The sequence below is a fragment of the Fundulus heteroclitus genome, chromosome 3, assembly GCF_011125445.2.
Source record: "Fundulus heteroclitus isolate FHET01 chromosome 3, MU-UCD_Fhet_4.1, whole genome shotgun sequence".
NCBI classification, from domain to species: domain Eukaryota; kingdom Metazoa; phylum Chordata; class Actinopteri; order Cyprinodontiformes; family Fundulidae; genus Fundulus; species Fundulus heteroclitus.
The window spans coordinates 23,087,529-23,106,935 of NC_046363.1; the positions used below are offsets into that span (position 1 = coordinate 23,087,529).

Consider the following 19,407-nt stretch of genomic DNA (forward strand, 5'->3'; position numbering starts at 1 on the left):
CTAAGCCATTTTCTTTGTGGTGCCCCCACAGTCGGTTTTGGCAGAAGGCCCTTCACACTGAGCCTCGTTCTAGTGGAGGTTTTTACCTGCTGTTAAAAGGACAGTTTTCCTATCCACTGTCGCTACTGACGTATTGCTGCAAAATAAAAAAAACACAATTCCAGCGACGGTCCACTGTCACTATATGCACTTTCAGGAGGAAGTCAATGATTCAATGCAATCTGTTGAGTTTCTTTTGATTGAAAACGTTTTGACCAATCTCTCTGTATGATTTCATCTAATTGTCTCAGATTTTGCATCAACATTGCACTGTTTATAGTAGCTACTGTGTTAACAACTGATTTTAGTTTAAATTTTAATTTTATTCTTGATTTTCCCCTGGGATGAATAATGTCTATCTATGCCTATGCAAATTCTCAGTTATGCGGATACAAATCATTAGCTATGTTTACATGCACAAAATTTCACGATCAGATTAAAATATATTTGGATTAAATAATCAGATTGTACCGTTTATATGGGCACACAATCAGTTAATCATAATTTGCGTCCTTATCCATCTGGATTTTTTCACAATATAACCACTCTGACATGGGCAGTTATCAAATTCCCCTAAAAAAAACACAGAAGAAGTACTTCCATCTTTGCTAAACAACAAAAATAGTAAACAAATCACTACTATACAAGTTTGTTTGTATTCCGAGCACCCAGAATGGACTTGCACAATTTTCTTATTACAGTTGAAATCCTACTGACTAAGCAACAATTTTGAGCTCTTTTATTTTTTCGAACACAAAGGTTGTATTGGGAGCCCTGACAGTTTTGCTTCCCGGCGTATTTCCACTCCTCACCAATGCGGAAATACATTGGGCGCACTCGGGTCAGTTTGCCACATTCGGAATAACTTGAGCCTGACAAGTATTAATATGCACATTGATCAGATCATCAATTGCCATAAACCACCCCTCTCATTCAGAATACAACTGCATTCCGATTGAGCTTAATCCGATGATAATAATCAAATTGGCTTGTTTACAAGACGCATTTTATTCCGATCGGCCCTTTATTCCGATTACTTTTGTCCATGTCAACGTCTCCATTGATATGCATCTCACTCAGAATGCACCTGGCAGGAATGGCCTCCATGTCCGTAAAAACAGCAGCACACCAACTACCGGTTGAGACTCCTGGATAGGTGTCGAAACGTCTATCTATCTATCTATCTATCTATCTATCTATCTATCTATCTATCTATCTATCTATCTATCTATCTATCTATCTATCTATCTATCTATCTATCTATCTATCTATCTATCTATCTATCTATCTATCTATCTATCTATCTATCTATCTATCTATCTATCTATCTATCTATCTCACCCATTGAGAAAATGAACAGACACGACAGATTTTAAGATGTGTGATGTGTGTGGGTGAAACACTGGAACTGGGTACACCTTAGTGCCATGTTGAACCATCTTCTGCCTTTACAACATCCCACCTTTATGGCATATTTCAAGAAGGTGTCATGAGCGTTCGTCAGATATTTTGGTCCATATGGACATGATAGCATGACACAGTTGCTGTAGAGTGGTTGGCAGCATATTTTTGATGCAACTGTTACAACACCACATTCATAAGGTGCTCTACTGGCGTGAGATCTTGTGACTGTGGAGGTCACTGGAGTACAAGGAATTATCATTATCATTCTGAAGAAACCAATTTGAAATGAGCTGAGATTCGTGGTATGGGGCATTAACCTGCTGTAGATGGCCATTAAAAGGCAGGTACACTCTGCCCCTAGCACCATTACACCACCAGCAGCAACCTGAACTGTTGATTCAAGGGAGGATGGATACACTCATGCTGTTTACATGGAATTCTGACCCTCCCACCTGAACGTTGGAAATGTTTTTCCAACTTTGATGCCCAGAGATAGTGTTTCACCTTCATAGGCTGTAATGTGTGGTTCTCCTCTGACCTATGATGTCATCAAGGTATTTTTTTCCACACACCTGCCACTCACTGGTTGCTTTCTCTTTTTTAGGCTATTCACCTTAAGTCTGAAATGTAGATAAACTGCTGAATAGAGAGCTTTGCCTTTTGGCTCAGTTGATAAAATAGAACCTTATAATTATTCACTATACCATAGAAAAATTATTAATGAAAACATTAATTGTATCAAACATGTCATGATCCCATAACCCTATGCTGTATAACAGTGCATATTATTCCCTAATGATTTTTTAATCAATATCTGTAAAATATTTTTTTTACATGAAACCCATTCAAAAATATGCTTGACCACTGCAACCTGACCATGTTTGTTTACTGTAAAAAGTAGTTTTAAGATTGATGACCAATACATAAAAGAATGCAAGGTATCAAAATGGCATTTTTGATCATCTTCACAGGTCCATTTTTTTCAGTTCCTGTCTATTTCTAAAATCTGTTGCGTAAAAGATGTCAATGTAATGACTATTTTTGTCACAGATGTACTAGCGTTTATTGTTAAACAGTAAATCTTATCATTTCAGATTGAAGAACATTTACATAGCACTGTTACTGTTTAACAAGCCCTGCTATGGGAAGAGTCATGGTTTAAATCTAAACATACTTAGGAAGCATTGGTAAAAGAAATACAAATCAAATACTTTTTTTATTTTTGAATGGCAATGATGTGGATACATTTTAGTATGTCTGAAGAAACTTTAATGAAACTATATGATGTATCCTGTAATACAAAGATCCTTGAGAAGTCTTTCTTAGAAGAAACATCCCCCCAAAAAAGGGACAGGTTGACGGGGATTCCTCTGGACGATGATAAAGTTTAGTCACAAACAAATTGTGTCCATTGTCATTGACCATGTAGTTGGTTACAGAAAACTAGGTTTATATTTTTGTTGTTGAGCTCATATTGAGGATACTCGTTTTTACTGTCACTCCGGAGCTGAAGATTCAGGGTCAAAATGCACCGAAGGTGTTTTCACTGGTCTGAAGTTTTAGAAACCAGGCATGTCTGTCAAATATGAAGCCAACCTTTTCTTGCTAGAACAGTTTCATGGTGTGTGATTGTTCTCCAAAATGTCCCTCTGTGGTACGCTGGGAATCCTGGTCATCATGATCATCATGATCCTGTTACTGGTCATGGGGTTAATTGTTCCTCCCGAGGCCTTGGAGCTGTGCTGCATACTGACAATGTCACCACTGGTCTGCTCTGGCTCAGCACGACGGAAAAGATGTTTCATAGTGGCCTGTGGACAGTAATAGTGGTAAATAATCTAGCAACTAACAAAGTGATTGACTGATCAATGGTTAGACAACATGTGATTTGAAGGAAGGATAGATGTGAAGGAGCGAGCACATTTGTTAAGATGGACAAGGTAAGCGAGGAAGACAGAAACCTGACTCACCTTGAAATTATTTGTAACAAAGCAGTAGACAACAGGATCCATACAGCTGTTCAGGCTGCTTAGAGTGACGGTTAAGTGGTACACAATCACTTGATGGGGCATGTCAGGGTAGAAGTACAACAATACCTACACAACAAAAAGGCAATTCCATTAACAGGAAAACACAGAATACAGTTCTGGTCGATGATAAGATAAGATAAGAGAGGGCTTTATTGATCTCACAGTGGAGAAATTTACTTGTCACACATCGGCTTAATAAACAAAAAGAAAGGTGCCAAAAGGAGGAAAGGTGCATAAGGTATAAGATATATACAGTGTGTCCACATATGTACAGTGTATAAAAATAAATAAATAAAGTACGGGGGAAATAAAGCAGATATTTAGGGTGACTTATGTACGCTCAGGTGACTTATATACAAATGGAATGACGTTTTACATTAAGTGGTACCAGGTAAGAGCAACAGTGAGGTAGTGAGATATCTATACAGCTAAAGTCGCTTATTAAACAGGATTATTTAACAGTAATATTGCACAAGTTATTGCACAGTGTCTTAAATAGAATTGCACAGTAGTTATTGCACATTAATTATTACAGTTGTAGTTACAGTTATAGTGCAGCATTGTAAAATCTGATACTAATACTAATCATACTAATAATCACTAATCATCGGCGTGTTGGTGAGATACTACATATTTTTGTTGCCAACTTTGAGGTTCTTGCATAATTTTATCCAAATGTTTGACAACTTCTTGAGTTCATTTACAGAAACACTAGTGGGTCTGTATCTATCTTCTGTTGAAACCAGACATTAAGGCCATTCTCACACTTGATAGTTCGGTAGACTTGGTTTGATCGGGGACCAAATTGCACATTTTCAGTTGGTGCGGTTTGCATTCATGCTGCACTTTGTCAAACGACGCAAACTTTTTCACTAACATGTTCAACCCCTTGCCTGTGGTGGCACTGCACCAAAAAACACCAAATGAAAGAAGTTGGTCAGCAGCACAGCACAACTTCCTTTTCCATGAAAATGGAAAGAAAATGGAACGACGACAGATTTTAGCTGTGTTATTGCCATGCTGTCTTTTGATAAGTGTGCCAGACAAGCACAATTATTTGTAACAAAACAGTAGACAGATAGCCTTGCTGTTATGGAAATGTGCATTTTCATACACTTAATGTAAATATCTACTTTCAGCTATATTTATAAGGCTGTTTCTAGAATTTTGACTGTGCAAATTAGAGAAATATGAAAAAATAAAAGTTATCAAAGTTGTGTGGATTATCAAGCAAAACACCCAGGAACAAAAGCTTCTGGTGTATAATTAAATGCCTAAAAGTGACAAGTGAACAAAACCCAAGATGACAAATACTGACAATAATGAATGGATGGATGTGTTTCTCTGACTCACCTGTCTGACGTGGAAAGGAGTGAAGCAGATGGTAAAGATGATCAGCACAGTTGTCAACAGCTGGACGGCCCTTCTCCTTCTCTTTCTTAAGAAACACAATTAGAAAAGTGACGAAATCAAGTCCATGCAATCAGTGTCTTAAAAGCTCTAGAAGCAAATTCTTCCTCTGGCTTTTTTACTCATTTTGATTGTGTGTGTAAATTGATAGATAAAAAGTCTAGATTTTTTTGTATTCTTCATCTGCCTTTTACCTGCTCTGCTGCATGAGGCGGCGGTCCGTTAGGGCCCACATGATGCGCAGAGTGAAGACCATAATGACAATAAGGGGCAAAAAGAACTCCGTGATTGTGAGAAAGAGGAGCTTTGAGATGCAGCAGCCCGTATGCTGGAAAGCAGTGGAGAGAAAGGAGTATGTGACCACGATGGCAAACAGCCATACAGTAACACACACCAGCTTGGCAACGCTGGAGTTCCTCCAACGACGGGAAGCTTCAACCTGCAAAGACAGCAAACCAAGAAACTTCAAACATCTAGATTTAGGATTAGCAGGTGGGACCGCTTTCCTTTAGAAAATTGACTGAGACAAACACTTGAGTCCAAACAAGTGGCTGTAACTCACCTGAACAATGGCAAGGTAACGGTCGACACATATGCAGGTTAGAAATAAGATGCTGCAGTACATGTTCACAAAGTAACTGAAGATGTGCAGATAGGAGCAGGTGAGACAAGCTCCTCCGCTGTAGTAGAGCGATATACGAGTCAGCAGAGACAAATTCACCAAGAGGTCTGTCACTGCAAGGTTAATGGTGTAGATCACCGAGGTGGTCTTTTGCTTTGTGCGGTAACAAAAAACATATAGTGCAACTGTGTTGAGCACCATGCCCACCTGGGAAAAAAAAGAGAAAAAAAGGGCTTCACCAAAGATCCTTCGCCATGTTGCAACCACAAACTTCAGTGAATTTTCCAGTGATTTTATGTGTCACACCGACATACAGTAATGCAAGAGGTGTAGTGGATTTGATCAGTTTTCAAATAAAATCTGAAAATAATTAAATATATAAAAGGGTAAAAAAAATCATAAACAACCTTTCCCTTTAGTTACAGATTAAAGTTGTAAGTCACTCGGGATTTGACTTGACCATCTTTGCACAAATTTGCTCATTCTTCATTGCAAAATAACTTCAGGTGAGTCAGATTGGATGGGAAGTCTGGTAGCATCAATTTTGAAGGATCAATAGGTAGGAAATTTACCGTAAAATTAACTAAGATCATTCTCATTTGTCACCCTGGATGGAAGCAACATTCCATATAGACAATCAGATCACTCCATCAACAATGTCTTAGTCAAGTTTTTCTCCTTTCAAAATTAATGCAAAACTACTTTGGTGCAGTATGAAGCCCATGTTTACTTCCTGGTTCCTTAGCCAATCATATGAAAGTTCCCAGGGTTGCCGAAACAGAACACAGCATTTGGTATTTTATGCTGGAAAAAGAGCAGCAGCCTACAAACAACTTGCTGGATGTTAAAGGGGACATATCATGCTTTCCAAGCTTCCTTTTCACATTGAATCCATGTAGTTGTGGTCTATATAAAGTGGAAATGCAATGCTTTGTTCCAAATTCTTTGTTCCGAATTCTTCCGAATCCGAGTTAATTAACCCCTATGTCCACCCTTTTTACCCCTGTTTTGAGGTGCGTCTGAGAACAACTCGTTTTGGTGCTGTCTCTTTAAATCTAAAGAAGGCACTTCACACCCCGCCCCCCTTCAGGTCGCAGAACATTCCACTCCAACCCATTCGGCCATTTTTGTGGTATGCTGGGGGATGGTGTAGTGAGCAACCGGACATTTTGACTTATCTACTTGTAGCTTTGGCATCCTTCAGCTTGGACTACAACATCACTCAGAGAAATAAAAATGGCTGATTTGCAAGACATGTAAGCTGGAAGTCCCTGACCTTGTTTAGCAGCGCCACAGCAAACACTGTGACGTAATTGTTCAAAAAATGTAGTAGAAATAAGAGAAAACAGCTTTTTTTCTTTCTGCACTCCTAGAGACTCCAAATACACAACACAATGAAAAAAAAGTGAATTTGCATGATTTTTCCCCTTTAAGGGTTGTTGTCCTACTGGTTGTCTTAGAGTTTCCTACTGAATTTAGCTCCACCCATCTTGCCATCAACTCTGACCCCATCTATTTAAAGCATCTCAACAGTATGATGCTGCCATACTGGCAAATAACACTGGACATCACCCTAAACACACCATGCTTCACTATGAAGATGGTGTGTTCAGAGCGATGTGCAGTGCTAGTCGTCTGCCACACACTGCAATTTGCATGTGGGCCCAAAAGTTTAAGTTTTGATCTGACCAGACCGCCTTCCTACACATGTTTGCTGCACTAGTTTTTTCTTCTTCCTGCTGTTCTATACAGGCTAGATTTGTGGAGTAGAACGATTAATAATTGTCCGCTCAACAGATTCCCCCAACTGAGCTATGAATCTCTGTAGCTGCTCCAAAGTTAACTTTATGATTTTCAGTACAAAAAACAAAAGATACAATAAAGAAGACATATATTTATTCATTGATGGCATCAGAATTAATCAGGTGCCTCAAACCAAAATTTTAGGAGTTATTGTTGATGAAATAGTACGTTGGAAACCACATACTGAACTTGTCTGTAGAAAGACTATCAAATCAATTGGTATTATGAGTTTGTTATTTTATTAACTATTCTTGCATATTGACGTTATATTATTGTTTAATATATCCACATATAACATATTGCAATAGTGTTTGGGGTGCTACATGTCAATCATATCTTCATAAGATTCTTATAATTCAAAATACTTTTATTACTTCTACTTCTATTTACCGTTATGTAGTACATCTGTTAAGCAAAGTACACTTAAATATAGAGGGACTTCTATTTAGAATATACTACCACCAGCTCTTCAATATATAACTATAATGTATTCTTTTGATAAACAATTAAAAGTTATGCTAATTAGAAATAGTACATAAGATGTATATTTAATACTGACTTGTCTTTATGTGCTGCTGTAAAGTGTTATGTTTTAGGAGAGGTGTCTAATGAGACCCTAGGGTCTTCCTAACCTTTCCTGCACAGTTGTTTTTAACTGTATACTATTGTTGTTAATATTTTTTGTATGTGCAAATAATCTAAGCCCCCCTTGTACAAGTGGAGAGCCCTGACTTGGTAGGTTTGCTCTTATGTCATGCTCCTATCCTTCTAACATAATAGATTGAACATCGTTCTCTGAGATGTTCAAATTTTGGGATAATACTTTTTAACCCAGTTTGGCTGAAAACTTTTATACAACTTTATCCCTGAACTCTGCTGTGTATTCTTTTGGGTCCATGATGCTGTTTCAATTCAATTCATTTCAATTTTATTTATATAGCGCAAATTCATGATACATGTCATCTCAAGGCACTTTCCAAAGTCAAATTCAACCAGATTACACAGATTGGATCACATTATACAGATTGGATCACATTATACAGTGGTCAAAGGTTTCCTTTCTAAAGATTGCATCAAGTCTGTTTGCTTACTAATCGTCTGTAAAGGTTGCTGTTTGCAATAGATTGTATATAGTATCAGTATAAAAAAGGGTAAACGGTATTAAAAACATGCAAAGTGTGGCTCACATTTTTATTCAGTGACAAAACCTGGGAAAGTTCAAGCCATGTGAATGCTTTTGCAAGGCATTGATGGAAGCGAAGAGAATTGGATAATATGGATTGAATATGGAAAGAAGCTAGTGAGGAGAGCTTTGTGGAAACCTCCTACCAGGAAAATGACGGAGTTTATGACCATCAGAGCGATCCAGAGGCCGTAGAAGTCGTTGTAGAGTCCCTCATCTAAATGTGCCAGTCTCTCAAGATATCGCCCCATGCCACTCCTGTTAGCTGGACTGGCTGTTATAGACAGAGTGGAAAATGACGTGTTCATAGAAAACCAGGATTCAGTATTGTTGATGTTCATCTTGTTGGGGACGTGACGATCCACATCAACAGCATCAAGGCGGGGTTAAGATGATGGCAGAGACGCTGGTAACTCAGATATAAAGTGGAAACTGTAAGCGAGAAAAACACTCAATAAAATCAGTGGTAAAAAAGCAGCCTACATATCTTTTCATGATATTTCAATAATTTTCTCAGTAGATGAGCCAAAGTTTCAGTGGCTATTATTCTTTTTCACAATACATTTTTTACTTTCTTGTGGCTTGACAGTAAAAACTTAAAGCTCTTACAACAAAAGGGATTAAAACAAGTTTACAATGTAAATGTTGCTCTGACACAGCTGCTCTGTTGCGCAAACCTGTTTCCTAAAGCTCATAATTTTTTTTTCCTTTTTTTATTTTTTTTATTTTTTATTTATTTATTTTTGTACATTTTGTCAGATTTCAACCAAAAACTTCTATGTATTTTAATGGGATTTTATGTGCTTATGTCAATTTTAGACGGAAAATCAATTGGGAAATATACCAAGATTTTTAAAGTTGGCTTTCACAGCTCTCCATGCATCCTGGCAGATTTATGGCAATTTTGCAAAAAGAAACAACAAACAAACAAACAAACAAACAAAAACACAAAACAAATCTGTACAAGTACAAGCACAAGCACAATCCCCAAAGGCTTGCAATTGTAATCACAGCAAAAGGTGATTTTATCAATTTGTAGGCTCAGCAGGGCTGAATGCAAATACCCAGCACACTTTTAAGATTTGTATGTGTACTTTGTAACCATTTTGTTTGGTTTGCTTTACACTTCACAATCTAATGCAGTAAAAACAATCATAATACATTAAAAGTTGTGGTTGGTATGAGACAAAATGTGAAAGATTGATAAAACATCAAGGGCTATGACTACTTTTGCAAGTCACTGTAATTTAGCATTCAGCATCTTTGGATGTGCAGAGGAGAAGGAATAGTTTTTTCTGCATTCTTCTGCCATGACATGTCCTCTCTCTGTGTTTGACCTAAGACTGCTTGTTGTTTTTGGCACAACTGCACTGACACAGCCACTTTAAAAGCAATATGTGAGCTATTTGGTGCAGCTATTTATTATATAAATAATTACTTTTTCTGCCAGCAGAAATCTTCTCTCATGGGTTGAGGGCACATGCATTTCTATTTTACATCAGAATGACAAACATAATATTGTTTTAGCTCTTAGAAAAAAAAGAAGAAGCTAACTTCTGAATTGTGGCAATTTGTGTGGTTTAACCTCACTTAAAGTAAGTCAAAAATACCCACTTCTGTTCTGTAAGAGTTGCTGTACAGCTGGCATAACTCAGCCTGGAGCTCAAGCTGGACGGTGTGTGTTTATTTTCCATTAGGAGAGATGGTAAATTGTTCTTACAACTGAAATAAACCAAAGGCAATTGAATAGAATTTGTTTGTGTGTTGACAGGATATTTACAGCTTCATGGTTTGTGCCATGTAATTTGATTAGATAAGATATTAGTTTGCAATAAATCAGTGGTGTGCACTTTCAGAACAATTTTACCATCAATATAAATACAGCTGCTCAACCTGTGACTGCTATTGTGTCACATATACTATTTTATGAAGTCAGAATACAACACTTGCAAAGTTCAGAATAGAACATCCAGCAATGATGATAACAAGACAAAAGAGACTACATATTTCCATATTGTGTTACATTCAGCAGTTTCACAGCTTGGTGATAAAGTCACTGTTGATAAAATGTAGTCTTTCTCTGGGCTTTTTGATGTCTCAGAGGTTAATGATTTAACTATCAGGATGAAACAGTCAAACATAGAAATAGAAAGACATTTTAGAAAGAAAATCTGTTCATAGTTAAGACAAAATGTTGTGCTACTTCTAATTATTTCCATGAATGTCAACCAAACACTGGCAGGGGGCCAGCCCATCACGTCCGTGTCCCTGCATGACAAATGCGGTTTAATTGCTTGTGTGAACCAGAGAGAGCACAGTTCAAGACGCTCAGTGTGATTAGTTATTTATGCTTTTTATGCAACAAAAAGCAGAATATCATCCAGCTGATAAAAAATATGGTTTACTCAGGCTAATGAGAATAACATGCTCAGCTGAGGGTGAGGCATGAATAATGTTATTCATTATCAGAACTAAAACTATCCCAGCCACAGAACATTAGCACCGAGGAAGGAAATTAATGGGACTCTTACAGTAACACCACTTGATATTAGTCAGCATATATAGTGGAGTTAGCTCATTATCATTAACACGGCTAACACATGCTGGAAAAATTGGTTTTGAAAATGAAAGTGCAGTAAACACGAGGAAGAAGTTGCTCTGGTCCAATTAGATCAAGATGATCGTTTTAACACTAAGTTACCCTGAAAATCCCATCGTCACCAAAAACATTGTGGTGTGTTGGCATCCAGCTGTCATCATGCATCTCTCATAAGTGGGTGTAGAGAGAGTGGTCAAAGTAAATGGGGAATTATATGGGGCTGAAAAAGGGTAATCCTAAAAGAAAATCAGCTAGATCCTCCAAAAGACTTGAGATTCGAGTAAAAGTTAACTGTCTTGCAGGAACATGACCTTAAAGTTGTGGCTCTGCTGGACCAGAGTCCCAACAGAGGGTTTTAGATCCAACAATATTCATGCTGGGCTCAGTTAAAGTCCAGATCTAAATCCAATTTAAAATCTGAAGTAAGACTTGAACATTGATGTTCACAAATGTTCTCCATCCAATATGACTTAGCTTGAGCTAGAAAATAGCAAGAAAACAGTTTCTGTCTCTAAATGTGAAAAGCTGGTGGAGGCATACCTCAAAGACTTGCTGTTGTAACTGCGTAATGGTGGTCCAACAAATAGTGTCCCTGCAGTGTACGACACACAATTATGCAATACCTCTTGCTCATCTACCACAAACAACCAATTTAAACATTTAACTTTGTGGTTGTAATGTCAAGAAACGTAAAAATATTTAAGCAGTATGAGTATTCATGCAAAGCACTGTACGCTGTGGTATAAGCATGAACATTTTTATTCTGTAATTATATTTTGGTATAGCAATATGATTTTCTTAAGGAGCTTAAACCAAAACCCTTTTCAGATAATTTTTTGCTGCTCTAAAATTTGATGTTTGTAGAACTTGGGAAACTTAACTGACTGGACATTCTATAGAGAGGCACAGACCTGCTGCAAAATACCCTATAAAAAGGTCTTAGTAATTCTCTGTCCGTCACAATAACACTGTGGGAAGGCACAAATCAGGAAAGGGTATGAACTCATTTCTAAAGGACTGAGTGTTCCCACAGGAGCACGGTAGCCTTAAAAACAATCTGACTTTCCAGCTAAATTGAGTAACATAGGAAAAAGGTCCTGAGACACAGAGAACGGAAAGCAAATGGCAACACCGCTGCAGAAATAGCTTGCAGAGATGAACGACAAGCAAAGAAAAGGTCTGCAGCTCTACATGACTTAGGCCTTTGACAGCAGACCAGTGAAACAAATTCTGAATTAATGACAAATAATTACCCACTTTGAATATTGAATACAGGAGTGAGATCACAAAAAAAGATGAATAAAGGATTCATGAAACCAGAAATTGCCTAATCCTAAAAGTTGCACCAATCAGAAGATTGGTCAGAAATGAAGGAAGAATAAATTTGACTGGTTAGGAACGTTTTAGGTCAATAAGTTCAAGACGGTAGCAACTTCGGGATAGAAAGTGTTGACAAACCATTTCCCTGAAAGCAGCAGTTCAAACAGGTGGTGGCCAGAATGGATTAAAACTTTAAGACTGTTCTTTTTTTTTCTTTTTTTCTGGCAACCGGAGTGGAGGACCGTTTCCACGGTAACTGTTGATTGATTGATGCTCTGGACAATTTTTCTGACTCTTTAGACACGTCTTGTCCCCAGCAGAGCTGCTTCAGTACAACACAAGGATGCCATGAGGGAGGATGCTTTCAATGTTACAGTGGTATGAAGACTTCACAAGATGGTTCAGATTATTCAGAATGGTCAAATATTAACGTAGAATGTTACGAAAAGCATGCCAACGGGTGGAAAAAGCGTGTGGTGATGCCAAGGGACTGTCGCCAAATGTAATCACAAATCTTTACTGTGTAATGCTGCTAATGAAATATTCATGGAACATTCGCTCAGAAATCACAATTAACACAGAGACACAAACAAGAAATAATGTTCAACTTGTTGAATGCAGTGACAACACTTCCTGAGAAGCTAAAAGCGTGCTAATAATCAGGGGTTTATGAATATTTTTTTAACCTTGAGTAGAAAAAAGACCCCAAAAGAATCAGACATCCAATTCTGATCTCTGAAATGAAAGTTGTATGTTTTGGACAATCCTGGGGGAAAAAAACAATGCAAGAAAAAATCCCATTAAAGCTGAAAATGAATGACATCCCTGTGAAAGACGATTGTATGTAAACCTCTGTTTCGAACCATTCTATGCTGCACATTACTGCTTGCTTAACCGTACGTAACTGTCAAATGATACTGAGAGGAAAACAGAAGCACTAGGGGCAGATTGAACAAAACACTGTCCAAATAAACTCCAGCAGAGTGGGAGTCCTGTTTGGATGGATGTTATGACTGCTTGAGAGACAGAAAAGAAAAACGGAAAAAAAAAACTGAGAGATAGAGAAACAAAGGGTGAGATGGCAGCACAGAAATCTCACAGTGATCTATCAGATTATATTTTTAACAAAAAACACCTTAAAGCAAACTGAGCATTTTCTTGCTCATGGAAATTACATTTAAATTGCAAGTTCTGACTAGATTAATTTCCAGTTGGAATCTTAACTTTAATACTTTGATGAGTTCATTCCATGTTGGTGTTAACTTACCAGCAATTTTTCAAACAGATGGAGTTTCTGCGGGCTCATCAAAGCTTTGTCCTAATGAAGTTGTCCTTTCCTTCCAAGTCAAAAGTCCTTCATCAGTGTCCACGGAAGCATCATTCTTGATTCAACAGCAATCATGCTCATAGGCATGAGCAGCTTTTCTTCCTTAAATAGCTCTCCCGTTTAAACCAAATTTGATGCCTCTTCTCAGTATGTCAGTCACTCTTTTATTAGGTTTTGGTCTCATCCTGGAAAGCTGCAATAAAAAAAAAAAATATTCCACCATCAAATTTGAGTAGAAAGAAATGTCTTTCTTATGCAATCATCTCTTACTGTATGACTTCTCGGCTTATTAAAAATCTCTGTATTCTTCTGCCTCAGATTCTTGAATTGAGTCTCAGTCATTTTACCGTCATATTCTCCTTTTCCTCTGTTCCCTCTCGTTTTAGCATCATTTTTAGTCTCTGGTCTCTCTCAGTGTCCCTGCCTTCTCATTTTTCTCCCTCAAATTCCTAGGCAGCCCTCCGTTGGGTGCTGAGACAGGAAGTCTCTGTGGTGTTTACATTCTGCAAAGATAGGTTCACAATGCACTCACACACAACGGTAAGGGTAGCCGAGGTTCGAGTATAGCTCTACTTGAAGGACAATAAATGATGTCATAGTTTAAAAAAGTAGTCTGGTAACAGGCAAAGATGAAAATGCAACAGATTGTCTTCCAGTTTTTATTTTGTACACACTGTAATTTCAGTTGAGTATGCTTTTTTAACTATTGTCTTTAATTGAAAGGCGTTTATAATTTGAGTCAAATACGACAAAATTAACAGATCAACAATTTATTCCTCACCACAATTTTCCACACGTAATTCCACCCCTGCTTTTAGAGAGTGGGGTTGGTGTCATATAAAGGTTCCTTCACAGTTGTTGGAATCTCTGGAAAATATGTGCAAAAAGATATAAATCAAGCTGATCTTTTATTACAGAAGTAAAACCTGACACTGACAAAACAAACAAAAACAAACTGTTGTTTTTTTGCAAAATGCCATTAGGCTGCCACACCTAATGGCATTCCTGGCAGTTCCTGCACAGTAAAATGTCTGAATCATTTTAAACAATAACATCTCTTTAAATTGATACCAACTTTTAGTTAGCAGTTGACGATTTTCCTTTTTTCCTCAGGTATACATAATGATTACAAACAGAGAATCTACTCGTTTTGCCTTCATTGAAAATTGGAAAGACAGAAGTTGCAAAATCTTTCAATGTGATAGAAAATCCCTGGCCGTGAGCTTGAAACTGTCATCTCGTGTTGTTCAGTTACAAATAATGGAGCGGTGACCTGTTCAGGGTGTACCCTACCTCTTGTCTAAATGACCGTAGGACATAGGTACTAGCCCCCTCACGACCCCACATGAATGAGCTGGGATAGAAAATGGATGGATGGTGACTGCTGCTCCAACCATCAACTTATTTTTGTCGTCAGGCATGAGCGCTTCAGTTTGTTATCCTTTTCCTGCTCCTCTCTGTTGTTTCAATACAGCAGCCAAAATTTGCTGTCCTTTTATCATTCCACTGGTATCTCTGTCTGATTTTCTGGCAGGACACACAGGATATAACAGGCTGCAGGCAGATGTGTTTTCTTCATAAGAAACTAGCCACTTTTTTTTAAAGTGTCATTGTCTACAGTCAGAGGAATGATTAAAAACTTTAAACAGGGCCGGCGTTTATCATGCCACTGTACACGATGGTGAGGATGTTAAGGAAGACTCCCTGTTAGAGACCAGTGGCACATTTTTCAGCGATGTTAGTCTACTGAAATAAAGGTAAAATTTATTTTAAGACCTTTTACATATTTTTATCAGGTTGTCAATAGTTGTGAAACTGGTTATATCAAACTAATATAAGAAACAGATTCAACACGCAATTCAAAGTTTTCCATGTGACATTTATGTAGAAATAAACCCCTAACATGCAGTTTTTAAACAGGTTAACAAAATCCGGGTTACTCCCAGGTTTGTTAAATGAAACGCTGGCACCGTTGCATTAACTGCTTCTCATTAAGACAGCAGATACATGGGTTCGCTGGTGGCGCAGCGGGAAGCGCAACCCATGTACAAAGGCCTTAGTCCTCGACGCGGTCAACCTGGGTTTGACTCTGACCTGCGGTCCTTTGCCGCATGTCTCTCCCCCCTTCCTGTCAGCCTACTGTGTTAAAAAGCGAGCCACTAGAGCTTCGAAAAATCTCAAAAAAAAAAAGACAGCATACACGGGTTGTTACAAACTGAAAAGCTCAATGAGTATTTCAATATTTTAGAATATGAATAATTTTAAGGTATTTAAATAAATAAAGGCAAGTGATACAACATGTGATATGTTTTATGCTTTTGTGGGCCTGTGGAAGCAAAGGACATAAAGTAAGGCTTTTACGTGGCCTCTGTTAATAGTCCCTGATCCATCTATCTTGCAGAATGAGACGGATTTGTGTCTCCTGGTTTCCTGGCCAGAGGATCATCATTACTCATAACCTGTCAGTGTTTCTGGGAAAGATCCGGTATAACAGATGTCTGGAGAAGAACCATGGATCATCCTGTTACAGAGGATGGGGACATTAAGAAAGACAGGGACAGAAACAGAACAAAGATGTCTTGATACAGATATGGGGGATGGACATTTACCCAGATGTTTGTGTTTTTGGCAAGAATTAATAAAGGAGTGTGGCAGCCCTGCGGACCTTTTTCTACAGTTATTTTGGGAATAAGGAGTGTGAGGGATTGATTACTTGTCTAGCTACCCTTTTCTCTCTTAAAATGACATGCTAAAAGAAGGCCTCTTTTGCCGAAAAGAAATGTGAGCCACCACATTACAAACATGCATAGATGTGCCTTTCCCAATGTGGTGCTAAGAGAGTTTACTTAAATAGCCGTCGTATTAGCATTAAGGTTCTAAAACATGTCCCAGAATGGCTTTAATTCAGTGCAGACATAGCTTTTCTCTATTTCCAAAATGAGATTAAAGTAAAATGTATTTATTTATGCATTTTTAAAGACAACACATTCAGTGCACTGTGCTTCTTCCAAAGTCATCTCTACTGCATTGGTGGACTGGTCATTATTAACGATTGTTTAACAGAACTTTCCTTTTCATGGAGCACACAAATGTCTGCAGACACTTAGTGGGTTCCCGCAGAGTTGCTGTTTAATTCTCTGTCAACCTGACAAAGTGCAGGTTTGCAGCTCTGTCCTCACCCTTCTGGCCGACTATGCCAGCAACAGAACGGGACCTGATTTTGTGTTCCTCCAATGCCGGGTGGTGAAATGTTGCTTGCCGCTGTTTATATTTAAACATATTAGCTGCCAAATCATTTTAGAACGTCTAATGTATATCATTGGCTTGGTACGGGTAGATATTTTATGTAGTGAGAACACAGTTGTTAAGTTACTTGTATTCAAGTCACTCCATTTTATATCTACAGTGCTCATACCCCTTAACTACATTTCATATTTGTCACCTTGCAACAACAAATCTCAATGTGTTTCTTCGAGAATACCAGAGTGACATTTTCAAGTAGAATCAAATGGTAGATGTTTTTCAATAGTTTTAAAAGAAATTAAAATCTGAATGTGTTGCTTGTATTTTTTATTCAAATTCCTTAATCAATAATATGTATAACCTTGTTGTGTTAATATAGCTGTAGGTTTTATGAGATATAGAACTAACAGCTTCAGCAAATTCTGCTTGGTTTTTTTTCTGCTACATAATTCAAGATCTGTTTAATTGTTGTTGCTTTCAACTCATTTTATAGATTATAAACTGTATTTGGGTCTGGACTTTGGCTAGCCCTTTCAATAACATGAATATACGTTGGCATAGGCCATTGCATTGCAACTCTGGCTGGATGGTAAATTGTCCTGCAGGAAGGTGAACATCTACAAAAGTCTCAGGCCTTTTGCAACGTCTAACAACAATCAACTTTTAGATGCATCTCTGGTCGTCTGTAGGTGAATCCAATTCCTAAACTCCCATCGAAGGCACACAGTTGAGTTATAAAAAATCCTGCTGATGATCTAACCATTTAATTCCAGTGGTCTGAAGCTAAGATGCATCTACAATTTGCACACCACGGGCCCTAAAAGGCCCTGCTCTGACATGTCTTCATCTAGGATTGCCCTGTATTTAACTCCCACTATCTTCCCAGCAACTATTACCAACTTCAAAAGTGAACCTGTTGTTGTGCAATAAGACAATAGGAAATTAACAGTAAGACTAAAGTATGACTGAGGTTAAGACCTGGAGCTAACAGGCTAAGGCATTTTATTGTGTTTTTTTAGCTCTTGAGTACTTTTGACTTGACACTTTACGCCCACTTGACAAAATGTTTGGACACTCCAGCTTTGACACTCCTGATGAACTTTGGATCTCTAACTTTGATCTGCAGTAAACCCAAGATTTATGATTACGGTTTTCAACTATCTTTGTCCTTTTGTGTACATAGTTCCTTAGTTTCTTTAATCTTAATTTTGCTTTGTAGTTTAGTCAAGTTTCATTAGCCTAGTAGAATGGATTTGTTGGTTGAAATATATGATTAATTCAGATAAACAGCATTCTAAAATGGTCTTCTCTGGATGTTCATTTATTTCTGTTGATAAATTCTTATACTTGAAGAGAAGTTGTCACTCAGAGTCAGAGTGTCAGAGTTTTCTGTTAAAAGAATGCCGGTACTCAAATCATCCTTTCCACTATTGTCCCAACACCGGCTGTTTTGGGCTGATATTCACTGAACAATACAGACCGAGAGTCATTTAATAAATGAGAAATAACTTAAAAACCTGTGTCATGGCATAACACTACTGAAGAGAAGCAAGGCCGCGATTTTACCACCCACTTGTGTCAAGGAATCTGGTGAGTACAGGGTCATGTACAATACAGGGTTTTCACCTCAAAAAGTGTTTTTGAACGGATCAAAAACTCTATTTTAGTCTCACCAAGCCTCTGCCTTATTCTGCATGTCTACTGTGTCACCTGTGACAAACTACAAATCCGACCTCTCATGTCTTTCTCTCAGCAAAGGTTTTCTTCTTGCAACTTGTTCATAGAAGCCAGTTTTATAAAGTGTTTTATAACAGTCTTCCTACAGACAGATTTTTTTGTGATTCTGTTCGGTTCTTCCAGAGTTACAAATGGACTCTTGGTTGCTTTTCTGATTCATATTGTGCTTAAAGATGATTGATTGGACATTTCTCTGAGACGTTCAAAGCTGGAATACTGCTATAGAGCTTAAAGTAGCTTTAAACTTCATTACTTTCACTCTAGCCTGCCCTTGATGTTTATCATGTTGTTTATCGATGTTCCTGTAAACCTCTGGGTTCTTCACAGAATAGTGGTATTTGTTTTAAATTTAGGAGTGAAAGGCAACATTGGTATTAAGTTGTTTTCAGTACTTTATGTCTCTAACAAGAAAAGCTGCATGAAGTATTTTTGCCATTTGGGCAGTAAAAACCTGTTTTAGGTGCTTTCAAGTCTGTTTTCTGGAAATTCCCAACCTCTTCCACACATTGACTTTAATAATTGCTTTAACATGTCCAAATCTTTTAAAAGCACCAATTAAAAAGAAGTTCACGGTTCAGTCATTGAATTGAAAATGCATCTCTTGATGCTTGATTTTGGCAGACAATTTACATTACATCACCAATAAGCGGAGATACAGACATTTTTTTATACAATGGGGGAAAGGAAATA

General features: G+C 37.8%; 1 protein-coding gene across 1 annotated transcript; it reads right to left on the bottom strand.

Annotated features, from left to right (window-relative positions):
- Positions 1-2,630: 2,630 nt before the first annotated feature.
- On the bottom strand, positions 2,631-13,023 carry LOC105924447 (G-protein coupled receptor 20). The gene is given in 8 exon segments (XM_036133367.1): positions 2,631-3,254; positions 3,414-3,539; positions 4,827-4,911; positions 5,078-5,322; positions 5,446-5,712; positions 8,638-8,838; positions 8,841-8,923; positions 10,106-13,023. Coding segments are annotated over 8 exon segments (1,236 nt in total). The 5' UTR covers positions 10,140-13,023; the 3' UTR covers positions 2,631-3,059.
- Between the last annotated feature and the right edge of the window lie 6,384 nt (positions 13,024-19,407).